The 13316-nt window shown below is 45.2% G+C and overlaps 1 protein-coding gene across 2 annotated transcripts in view; it reads right to left on the minus strand.

The window, feature by feature from the left end:
* CLINT1 (clathrin interactor 1) overlaps positions 1–13316 on the minus strand; it is a 93815-nt gene that overhangs the window by 28610 nt on the left and 51889 nt on the right. For both annotated transcript variants that reach the window (XM_073649875.1, XM_073649876.1), the window contains 2 exons: positions 2581–2689; positions 990–1154 (listed from right to left, as the gene is read on the minus strand). In XM_073649875.1, coding sequence (XP_073505976.1) covers positions 990–1154; positions 2581–2689 — 274 coding nt within the window. The remainder of the gene's footprint in view (positions 1–989; positions 1155–2580; positions 2690–13316) is intronic.

The raw sequence follows: 13316 nt of genomic DNA on the forward strand, positions 1-13316 counted from the left end.
ATGCCCTGCACATTAGGAAAGAGACATAGCAAATCAGAAGAACTATACTACATTTCTATTTGGAAGAATTTGCATATATTATTACTACATATTAGGATAGGATCTTGGAGATGGGAATACCCCTTTAATAAAATCACTGAAATCTGAAGATTTATTCCGATTGGCCGTTTGCATCATTGAATGAGTCTGGTGGCTATGTACGTTCTGTGGTCGTTTACCCTCTTTCCCTAAGGACTTTATAGTAATCCCCCTCATTGGACAGACGACCCTGGAACACTAGCCGCTGCTTTACTACACTTGGGTATCTACTCATTTATCCTCTTTACGAGCATTATAAAAAATGACTCGGGTGGGGGGGAATGTGGCAATGCCAAGAAGTGGAGACCTGGTAAATATACAGCCATACAGCTGCTTTCGGCTTTTGTTTAAGGGCTCATTCAGACGTCAGTTCTCGCGTACGAGCTCTGTGTTTTTCATGAACCTATGAATGTCTACGGGCAGTTCACATGTCTAATTTTTTTTTCGGTATTAAATGTTGTGTTGGATCAAACTCGCCAATGCAAGTCTATGGGTCTGTGAAACCAGTAAGACAGGGCATGGGGATGCCTCCCATGTGCTCTCCATTTTTCAAGAACTGTTTGATAAGAGAAGATTGAGGAACCTACATCATTTTTTTTTTCTTTTTATCATCCGAAAAAAAATTATAAAACTCTGACCAAACGCTGATGAAACTTGGACCGTTTTGTACAAAAAAAAGCCCCAAAAAAACACTGGCGTCTGAATGAGCCCTAACAGGTCAGTTTTCAGGTGTCATTTTTCGGTACATAAAGAAATTAGCATTTAACTGACTTTGAGAAAAAATGTAGATTAATCCAAAAAAGGGGGAAAGTTGGCGCGCTTTCATTGCAGTATGCCCGCACAATGCCAAGCTATAATCACTGTGATTCCCACTGCCATTGCCATTTGTGCAGCACACGTACGGTACTCACTGTATCTGAACCCCCCGGCACTTTCTGAAGACACCCCAACGTATTTGTCCTTGTTCTTCTTGGCTTTCTTCCTCTCCTCTCGGAGGCGGTCGTCGTCCTGGACAAACTCCACCATTTCTTTTACCTTTTGCCTGATGTTGATCCCCTGGTCTTTTCCGTTTTCATCTAGGGTGTGAATAATAAACACATTAGGGATGTCTATTGAGGAGCTGCGAACACTTGGGAGTTTCTCTCTTCTGGCTTCACTAGATTATTTACGAGGACGTTATGTGTTTGGTGGTGTGGACCCCCGCAAGGTCTGTATGCCCGGTATCAGGATCCGTGACCTCCTTACAGTCCAACGACAAGACCACTGATGTTGCCAGTCAACGTGTAATACTTAATTTCCCCTGAGGTGGCGCTGCACATTACAGCTGATCCCAACGGGCCTCAGCATTATCAATATTTCACCATTCAGAATTGGTAATCCAAGCCCTAGATGGGAACATCCCTTAAAATTACTATTAGTCATCAAACTTTCTGTATTAAAGGGGTTGGTCCAGGACTACGGTATTCATGACCTACCCATAGATTCAGCCATCAGTATCAGTTTGCTACTCTGCATCCCATGTAGTAGCCATTCTCGGTCTTATTAAGCAAATGTGGAGCTGCAGTACCCGAGAAGGCCACTACATAATATATGGCGCTGTGCCTATTTGTACTCCATAGGGCCATGTGACCTGATGATCACAACTGATCGGTGGAGTGTTATTCCCCATCAATTTGATTGTGATTACTAAATTGTACCCTTAGACAAAGCCTTTACATAGGCTTTGCATAGTGTTATACCAAAGCTCTTAAAGAGTTAAAACTGCTGCCAGGAAAAAAAAAAAAAAAAAAAAAAAGGAAAAAATACATATATATTAAATATTTCACAACTTCCTCATTACTACAACTTTGCTCCTGTCCGCATTAAAGAGCACCCACAAAGAGCCAATTTCGAGCAAATTAACACGTTTTACTGGGCAGACAACACACGGCGTGCGTCAGCTTCCCCTAATTGCAGATAACCTGGCTGTGAAAGAGCCAGCGTTGAATAATACACTGTCTGCCGCTAGATCCCCCCACCCCTTATTATTAGTTTATTTATTTTTTTTTTTAATGCATTCAAAACACACCCTGGCTTTTCCTTTGCACTGTAAATATTATTTGGCGCAGGCTAGAGGGATGGCGGGCTCAAATAAACCCATCTTCAAACAGCCGCGCTCGTGTTGGTGGAGGGCCGACCTTTTTCCCGCTGTATAATTAAAGCGCTCCCTTTTCTTCCTGCCGCCACAGGGGACCAGCCTCTGGTGCATATTTTAATATAAACCCGGGCCGCTCGTGTTGTGCTGCTTGTGTTATTAGGTTTCTCCTCTCGGCGAAAAAGTTCTTCTCCTCGCTAATTAATACTCTAGGGCCCGGTGTCTTGGAATGTGTTCTTCACACAGCCTGCAGCCGCTCGGGCCCAATTAGGCCTCTGCAGCCTGTGAAGACGTTCGGGTGAGTGACAAGTCCGACAACTGCTTTAATTTGCTTTTTTTTTCCCCTCCTCTTCTTGGCTAATACTCACCTACAAAGTGGTAATTTTCTAAGGATCGCAAGTCATAAATGTGCTCCCTGGCGCTGGTGACGACCCGCTCCGATCCGTTCCGTATGAGGTACGCCAGCAGCAGCAGGGACTGGAGAGAGGGGAGAGAGAGAAAGGTGGAAAGTAGTCATTTCTGAAGCTGCCACCGCTGGATGCATTAGTGATCTGTAACCCCGTGTGCGCCAAGGGTAGAAATGAGATGATATATACATGATTATATCTGGCTCTGGATACATGACGACACTTTACAGATCTGAATAGGCCTCTGCTTGGGCCATTGAGCCCCATCCATCTGTACACAGGAGCTGCACTAATTCCTTCATTAATGCACTATGGTATAAATGGTGGAAAATGATGATATAATGCAGATTGTGCCAAATGACAGCTGATCTCTACTACTGCAATAGACCATAGCCTAGAAACAGTGACACCGGCAGTTCTAATGGATGTACTACAATGAATTAGGATTTACTGGTGTGCACGTAGTATACAGATTGCTCCCTCTACTGGTGGGGACAGCAGGGTCCCCCCCCCCCCCCATATTTTTTAAGTAAGGAAGTCTGTGGGTGAGAAGTGTCGTACTGATATAGAAAATAGAAATGCATCTCTACTGCCCACCTTCGATAAAAAAAAAAAATAAATATATATATTTTTTTTTTTTTACTTAAATGACTGCATTTGGGACTAAAAATAAAAATATTTGTACTTGGGTGTCATTAAAAATGTTACACCATTCAGCTACTATAGCCTCTAACAGTGACACGCTATCCATTCCTGGATGCGGAACGAGTTAATTAAGAATCTGTCAGTAAGCTCATTCAGGTTGAAAGAGACTGGAACTCTTTATCTGTCTTTTTCTGGACTCCTCTCAACTGATTTATGACCACATGAAAGTTCAATGTTCAGGGAAACACAGCCTGTAAAAGCAAAATTTACAATATAATGTAACTCAAATAGCAAAGATTATTTTTAGCACCAAAAACAAGCAGTAAAGTGAAATATAAAAAAAAATAATTCTAAATATATCTATATTTTTATATGTATGTATATATATATATATATATATATATATATATATATATATATATATATATATATATATATATATATATATATATATATATATATATGATATAATATAATTGTAATAGCTATATTAAAAAAATATATTTTGCCTGTATATTTAATCTAACTATATATAAAAAAAATATATACATTTATTTCAATATATATTTATCTAAAAAATATATATTATACACACATATACATATATATACAGTGCTGTGCAAATTAATTGGGACAAAGCAAAAAAAACACATTTTTGAATATTTAATAATAAAATGTTATAATGCACTGCTACATACTAATTTTAGTAAGAAATATGTCCTCCTTTAGCAGAGATGAGATTTTCAGTGCGTTTTGGCATTGATTCTACCAAGTTTTTGTATAAATTCTTCATCATGGAACCACACTTGTATGGCACGGTTTATCATGCGTTCTTTGGTTGTACAGTCCATTTTGCCAAGACGTCTCTTCACAATGCTCCACAAATTTTCTATAGGATTTAAGTCTGGTGAATTGCCAGGCCAGTCCAGCACTTTTACTTTATTTTCTTCCAGGAATTTCTTCACACACTTGGAATTGTGGCATGGAGCCAAATCTTGTTGGAATGTCCCTTCAAATTTACACATGAATGGCACAATAAAACGTTTTAAAACGACTATGTATTTGGACGAATTCATCATACCATCAACATTAAATACTAGATGGTGGCCCAATTCTAACGCATCGGGTATTCTAGAATATGTATGCGGCCGACCGGGCGCAATCAGCAGAGCGCTGTTTAAATTTGCCGCCAAAATCGCTGATTGGTTGCGGTTGCTGGCCACGACCAATCAGCAAAACGGTGTTTAAATTTTGCGGCGATGTCGGTGATTGGTCACGGGTGGCGGCCGCGACCAATCAGCGAACCGTGTTAGTGAGGACTGGAGAGCGTGTTTAAATTTGGCGATAAAATCGCTGATTAGTCGCGACCGCTCAGCAAAATGGTGTTTAAATTTGGCGCCAATATCGCTGATTGGTCGCAGCTGGCGGGTGCGACCAATCAGCAGAGCGGTGTTTCAATTTTGTCCCAATAATGCTGATTGGTTGCGGCCGGCGACCGCGACCAATCAGCAGGGCGTTGTTTAAATTTGGCGCCAATCTCGCTGATTGGTTGCGGTCGGCTGGCAGCCGGCGACCAATCAGCAGAGCGGGGTTTAAATTTGGCCCCAATAATGCTGATTGGTTGCGGCCGGCCACCGCGACCAATCAGCAGAGCGGCGTTTAAATTTTCCGCCCATATCGCTGATTGGTCGCGGGCGTCGACCGCAACCAATCAGCGTTGTATTCGTGAGGACCGGGGAGCGGCGCTGCTTGTGCGGCTACTTCCGCTGCGAGAAGCCGGGAGATGAGCGGCTACTCGCAGCAGAAGCATCCCGACCGGCGGCGCTCATCTCCCCGCTGCATCGAAGCTGACCTCCGTCCCGCAGATGAGCCGCTAACGGCCGCCATCTTTTTCTGAAATCCCACGTCGTTAATTGGCCGCGGCCGGACCAATCAGCAACACGGGATTTCCTGGACAGACAGACAGGATAAGACAATTATATATATAAAAGCTCCCTGTACCATCAGCTGTAAAAAAAAACCACAGTTTGTTGAATATGATCAGCTCGTAATGGTTCATTTTTGCTTCTTCTAACAACACTTGCTCTGTACCCTTGAACAAAAAGATGGGTTTCATCACTGAAAATTACCTTTTTCCACTGGCTAGTTGTCCAAGATTTATATTTTTTTGCCCATGCGAGTTGGTTTGCCTTCATTGGAGATGTCAGAAGTTGTTTATTTACTGGCTTTGTTGCCCTCCGACCAACTTCCAGAAGTACAGTCTAATTGCTAATATCAATACCTGCAGCGAACAAAGTCTCTTTGGAGGTCTTTACTTGTTTTTCTTGCATTATTTTTACTATTTCTGATAAGTGTTTTATCAGTTCTTGGTGTCATTTTCCTTTTTCTTCCACATTTCCCTTTTCGTTATGGAGAAAACGATCCTGTTTCATTGTGTCTGCGAATTATTCTTGAAACGGTAGATTTTCCAATACCAACGGTGGAAGAGATTTCTCTTACAGTCAGACTTGTATGTTCATTAAGAGTAATAATTCTAGACCTCTTCCGTGGAGTAACATCCATTTTTACAGGCACGAATCACACAGAGAAAAAAGTACACTAAACTACTCCTCACAGAAACAAGCTCTCAACTGAAGCTGAGGGGGCGGCTAGCTGCTATTTTCTGACTAAAACCAATCAAACCACATTTAGTTACTCACGGTTGTACACTCACACCTGTTCAAAGCAGTTAAAAATGGTTTAATCACTGACTGGTAACCAACTTACGATTTTACTTAAAAAATGCTTTGTCCCAATTAACTTGCACAGCACTCTACATACATATATACACATACATTTTTGTCACATTAAATATATATTTAAAAAAATGATATAATATAAATTGATGGCAACAGCAGACTATCCTATTAAGAAAATCAGGAAACATAGCCAAAATTTAGCAAAAAGTACACATTTGGACTCATCTGTCCATGAATGCTAAATAAAAACTTTATGAAGCGAGTTCACTCTACACTTCAGTGTATTCTATTGCTCTCTGATGTCAGTCACTCCAAACTTGGGGTCTTCCCCTGTGTGACACTTCTCCGTTTCTATGCATGATATTAGGAGCTCCTATAATCTACACTTATATGTGATGGGCTTAGATCTGATGCCCTTCTTGGCGACATAACTGGTATCACCAGGGGCTGTGTCGCCAGGTCCGGGGTCAGACAGGCATCTATGGATATGTTATCTCTCTCATACAGGCAGGGGTTACATGGTCATTTGGCTGCTTGCTGCCATGTCATTTAGTAGGGGGTTATTACTAGGGGCCTACGGGCCCTTGCTCTTGACATTCACATGACCTGGTAGTGCAGGCAGACCACCATAACTCCAGGACTAACCTCCATGTCACCGCTATGCCTTCTGTTCTCCAGACTAATGTTTGCAGAAGTGACGGAGAATGAAGGGCCCGAGTTATAATGAAGCAGTGAAGTGCGTCCGACACCTACACATTCACAAAGTGAACCCTGAAATTGGACCAAACACCAAACCATTCACTTGGGACCACAGATAGAGAAAAAATTACCATCAACCAGCTATTCATTAGGTAAAAGAGAATCTGGAGCTACGAATCATAACGGGAACAGTAAAAGTTAGGTGGAATATTAGGCAACGCTTCTCAATATTACAACAGAAAGAAGAAGTTGTCACTTTTTTTTACTTCCACCATTAATTCCCCCATATGAGATGGGAGAACGTCAGATAAAGGCTTCAAGGGTTGGCACTAACAGCTTCCACTTTGGAGCTCCCAGATGAGAGCTTTATGGACAGTTTTCTATGCCTGGCATCCAGCTGAAAAGGACATAGGGGAGGGGCAATGAAGGTGATAACGCGCCAACTGAAATCAGACAACTCCTCTCAGCCAATCAGAATCACTGAGAAATGTTCTTTGCAACGCTGATTGTGTGCAGAATGATGTCAACAATCTTCCCAAATATCCTTTTCACCAAGGTGCTAGTATTATACAAACCCCCTAAGTTATGGGAGCTAAAGGGAACGTGTCAGGAGAAAACAACATATTTAAGTCAGGCGTTTATGTTTAAATTTTCCATATTACTATCAATAAAAAATATATCTGAAGCCTTGCACTTTCCAATACACCTTATATCGTCTCACACTTTGAGCTCAGTACAGAAGACTTTTCAGCATTCTCATGACAGACAGGATCACAAAGCTGGATAACACCTCTATATACAGTAGATAACTCAGGATCCATTATTCACAATAGGTGATGTCACAGCTCACCTCCTCCTCCTGTACAATGACTGATAACACCTCTATATACAGTAGATAACTCAGGATCCACCATTCACAATAGGTGATGTCACAGCTTACCTCCTCCTCTTGTACAACGACTGATAACACCACTATATACAGTAGATGACACAGGATCCACCATTCACAATAGGAGATGTCCCAGCTCACCACCTCCTCCTGTACAATGACTGATAATACCTCTATATACAGTATATAACACAGGATCCACCATTCACAATAGGGGATGTCACAGCTCACCTCCTCCTCCTCCTGTACAATGCCTGATAACACCTCTATATACAGTAGATGACAGGATCCACCATTCACAATAGGTGATGTCACAGCTCACCTCCTCCTCCTCCTGTACAATGCCTGATAACACCTCTATATACAGTAGATGACAGGATCCACCATTCACAATAGGTGATGTCACAGCTCACCTCCTCCTCCTCCTGTACAATGCCTGATAACACCTCTATATACAGTAGATGACAGGATCCACCATTCACAATAGGTGATGTCACAGCTCACCTCCTCCTCTTGTACAACGACTGATAACTCCGCTATATACAGTAGATAGCACAGGATCCACCATTCACAATAGGTGATATCACAGCTCACCTCCTCCTCATCCTGTACAATGACTGATAACACCACTATATACAGTAGATGACACAGGATCCACCATTCACAATAGGTGATGTCACAGCTCACCTCCTCCTCTTGTACAACGACTGATAACTCCGCTATATACAGTAGATAGCACAGGATCCACCATTCACAATAGGTGATATCACAGCTCACCTCCTCCTCATCCTGTACAATGACTGATAACACTACTATATACAGTAGATGACACAGGATCCACCATTCACAATAGGTGATGTCACAGCTCACCTCCTCCTCTTGTACAACGACTGATAACTCCGCTATATACAGTAGATAGCACAGGATCCACCATTCACAATAGGTGATATCACAGCTCACCTCCTCCTCATCCTGTACAATGACTGATAACACCACTATATACAGTAGATAGCACAGGATCCACCATTCACAATAGGTGATGTCACAGCTCACCTCCTCCTCATCCTGTACAATGACTGATAACTCCGCTATATACAGTAGATAGCACAGGATCCACCATTCACAATAGGTGATGTCACAGCTCACCTCCTCCTCATCCTGTACAATGACTGATAACACCACTATATACAGTAGATGACACAGGATCCACCATTCACAATAGGTGATGTTACAGCTCACCTCCACCTTCTGATATGCATGCTGGGTCCTACCTTTTGCACCCCCCCCCCCCCCCCCCGATATTGAGAATGAAGGGGCCACAACGTTGATTCAGCCCTATAGCTTTTTTACAGTCTTTCCCAGCACAGATATGGAGGAGAGGGGTGGCAGCACATCTCCAGGAGAGCAGCTGCAGCTCCCTGCACAGCAGTATGGTTGGAAGGGCCATGTGGGGAGAACCAACCATGCGTCCCCTGGATTCTCAGGACTGACTGGTGTCGCTACCAATTTAAAGTGATGGCATATCCTAGCAAAATTCCATCAAAAAAGGGGTCTGTGCCATACACACCATCGTTTGCGGGGTGTACGCTTTTAAAAAAAAAAAAAAAGAAAGGAAAGAAAAAAAAGGTGTCCAGTCCTAGAAAAAAAAACAACTTTCTTTTGTCCACCACTCATGTATGGGATGTGCCCGGTATTTCAGTTCAGTCTCTTTTAAACAAGGATGAACTGCAATACCAGAGATCACCAATGGGCAAGGGTGGCGCTGTTCTTTCAACTTTAACATGACATGGATATAATAAATTCTCCTCACTCCTGGTCTGTTATCACCATGTACGCTCATCCTCAGACAGTGGTTCTGTACTTAAGGCGCTAATGAAAACACTCTACTACTTACAAGAATTTATTTTACTTGTCCAGAAAAAAAATAAATAAAAGCAGAGGCGTAATTGCACATTCGGCTGGATTTGTCGGGAGTTAAGCATATGGGACGAAGACACAAAAGCTATTAAATGTGAATTATGGAGCGGGTCGTGCTTCCAATTGACTCTCTTACCAAATGGAAGTGCACATGACTGGAGAGGAGTGCGGGGGATCGACGTCGGAGCATGTGCTCAATTGTGCTTAATAATCAACGTACAGATGGGATGAAAAATGGCTGGGTACTCCCAGATGGCAAAAAAAAGTATTTAAGTCCTCTCACGGCGCGGGCGAGACATCTACGCAGAGGTCACTGCAAGGAATGTCACCGAGATAGAAAGTCATTTTTAATATCCTTTCCCCATATGCAAGTCATTTACAAGCTCCTCTGCGTAACTGATCCCCCCCCTGCCGTTATAAGGAGGGCTGCGTTGTATCAGGACTGAAACGTGCGAGTATGTGGCAACTACAAGAACCAAGTCATTTCTGCTAAAAATATAATAGAATATATACACATACATACATATATATATATATATACTAGATGGTGGCCCGATTCTAACGCATCAGGTATTCTAGAATAGGTATGCGGCCGACCGGGGCGCAATTAGCAGAGCGGCGTTTAAATTTGGCGCCCAAATCGCTGATTGGTCGCGGTTGCCTAACGCGACCAATCAGTAAAGCGGTGTTTAAATTTGGCGGCAATATCGGCGATTGGTCGCGGGCGGCGGCCGCGACCAATCTGCGAACCGTGTTAGTGAGGACTGGAGAGCGTGTTAAAACTTGGCACCAAAATCGCTGATTGGTCGCGTTAGGCAACCGCGACCAATCAGCAGAGCGGTGTTTAAATTTGGCGCCAATACTGCTGATTGGTCGCGGTCGGCGGCCGCGGACAATCAGCAGAGCGATACAGAGCGGGGTTTAAATTTGGCACCAAAATCGCTGATTGGTCGCCGGCCGCGACCAATCAGCAGAGCGGTGTTTAAATTTGGCGCCAAAATCGCTGATTGGTTGAGGCCGCCGGCTGCCCGCGACCAATCACCAATTTGGGCTACAAATTTAAATATCGGACGCGACCAATCACCGATCTTGGCTCCAGATTTAAACACCGCTGTGCTGATTGGTCGCGGCCGATATTTAAATTTGGCGCCCAAATTGGTGATTGGTCGCGGGCAACGCCAGCGACCAATCAGCGATTTTTAACACAAATGTCCGGACCTTTGTAACACCATGCGGATACTGTGGGGACATCAGCGGCTAGGGTGTCAAGGACCGGGGAGCGGCGCTGCGGGTCCGGATACTTCTGCTGCGAGCAGTCGCTCATGTCCCGGGTTCTCGCAGTGGAAGTATCCGCACAGGCAGCGGCGCTCCCCGGTCCTCACTAATACGATTCCGCTCCCCACCAATACGATTCGCTGATTGGTCGCGCTCTCCGCACACGACCAATCAGTGATCTTGGCGCTAAAGTTAAACACCACTCTGCTGATTGGTCGCGGCCGCTGCCCGCGACCAATCACTGATTTGGGAGCAACATTTAAATAACGGCCGCGACCAATCAGTACAGCGGTGTTTAAATGTGGAGCCAAGATCGGTGATTGGTCGCGGCCGATATTTAAATTTGGCGCCCAAATCGGTGATTGGTCGCGGGCATCGCCAGCGACCAATCAGCGATTTTTAACACAAATGTCCGGATCTTTGTAACACCATGCGGATACTGTGGGGACATCAGCGGCTAGGGTGTGAAGGGAGGACCGGGGAGCGGAGCTGACATCCAATTGGTCGCGGCCACTATTTAAATGTGCCGCACAAATCGTTGATTGGTCGCGGTCTTGGCCTGCGACCAATCACTGATCTTGCGGCTAAAGTTAACCACTACTGCGCTGATTGGTCGCGGCCGATATTTAAATTTGGCGCCCAAATCGGTGATTGGTCGCGGGCAGCGTCCGCGACCAATCAGCACAGCGGTATTTAACTTTTGCGCTAAGATCAGTGATTGGTCGGGTCCGAAGACCCTGTGCGGCTACTTCCGCTGCGAGAACCCGGGACATGAGCGGGCGCTCGCAGCAGAAGTATCCCGACCCGCAGCGCCGCTCCCCGGTCCTCCCTTCCGCATGGATGTCAGCGACGCCGGCGGTCCTTCCGCTGCTACCGGCCGGGACATGAGCACCTTGCGCCGCTCATCTCCCGGCTGCATCTCTGTCCCGCAAATGGGTCCGGCGGTCGGGGTCCTTCTGCTGGTACCGGCTGCAACGCCGCTGAGCTCCGTCCCGCAGATGAGCCGCTAACGGCCGCCATCTTTTTTCTGAAATCCCGGGGCGCTGATTGGCCGCTGCCGGACCAATGAGCGACGCGGGATTTCCTGGACAGATAGACACACAGACAGACAGGATAAGACAATTATATATATATATAGATACACATACATACATACATATATATATATATATATATAATAGTGGCACATACATGCCAATGGCATAAGCGATTGCCCATTGACTCGAGCTGCAGTACCAGGTATGGCCACTACCGATACTACAGTTCTCGAGCCACTTCCTTTAATCAGGTGATTGGTGGCAGTACTGATAGTCACAATTAAGGATGGGCCAACAATTTAGCAGTCCTGAAAAACCCCTTGTCACACCCGGACGTAGTAGCAAGCATCAAGGGCTTTGATGTTGTACTAGGTCAAGTGATTGCGTAGGTGGCACTGCCACCTGATGTAACTAGCAGGAGGCATCTGATTGCCACGATTAAGCCTCCTTACCACTACCTAAACAGGCCTAGAGCCCTGGTCCTCTGACAGCTGGCATCCTTGGCCCCGGCGATGACTTGGCACGACGCATTTCATGTCATCACGTAAAAAATGGCTGCCGTGGAGGACCGAACATTGAATATGAATATTATATACTTAAAGCAGAGTAAAAAAAAATATTTCACAAGACACAGGAGCTGGACCAGAGCCTGGCGAATCTGCTCCTTACCGCCGTCATCTTTCCTAGGCAACGATGACTATTTTATATACCGATATACCGGATTTTGCAGACTATAAGACGCACCCCCAAATTTTGGGGTGAAAAATTATTATATTTTTAAAAAAATAAAATGGTAGCACGTCTTTTAGTAAGTTTTAATAGTAGCTTATGAGGGGGGGGGGGCAGTGGTGGAGCCGGGTCACAGGAGGCAGGGGAGCTGCTTCAGGGTGGCGGCAGGAATAGGGAGATGCAGCAGGCCCTGGGCTATCATAAAAGGTCAGCACCAGTGAGCGGAGATGCCTTTCCCAATGATTTCCCGGAGGCGGCACGTGCGCAGATTGAGATCTCAGGAGAAGAGATCTGCCTCCCGGAGGAGAAGCATGTGCAGATTGGGATCCCAGGAGACGAGATCTGCCTCCCGGAGGCGAAGCATGTACAGATTGGGATCCCAGGAGACGAGATCTGCCTCCCGAAGGCGGCAAGTGCGCAGCCTGGGGTCCCAGGAGACGAGATCTGCCTCCCGGACGAGAGGCATGTGCAGATTGGGATCCCAGGAGACGAGATCTGCTTCCCGGAGGCAGCACGTGCGCAGACTGGGATTCCAGGAGACGAGATCTGCCTCCCGGAGGAGAAGCATGTGCAGATTGGGATCCCAGGAGACGAGATCTGCCTACCGGAGGCGGCGCATGCGCAGTTCGAGATCTGCCTCCCAGAGGCGGCACGTGCGCAGCCTGGGATCCCAAGAGACGAGATCTGCCTCTCGGAGGAGAAGCATGTGCAGATTGGGATCCCAGGAGACGAGATCTGCTTCCTGGAGGCGGCACGTGCGCAGACTGG

This window comes from Phyllobates terribilis, unplaced genomic scaffold (assembly GCF_046119375.1).
Source record: "Phyllobates terribilis strain yellow unplaced genomic scaffold, ASM4611937v1 Scaffold_10__3_contigs__length_209671492, whole genome shotgun sequence".
In the NCBI taxonomy this organism is placed as follows: Eukaryota; Metazoa; Chordata; class Amphibia; order Anura; family Dendrobatidae; genus Phyllobates; species Phyllobates terribilis.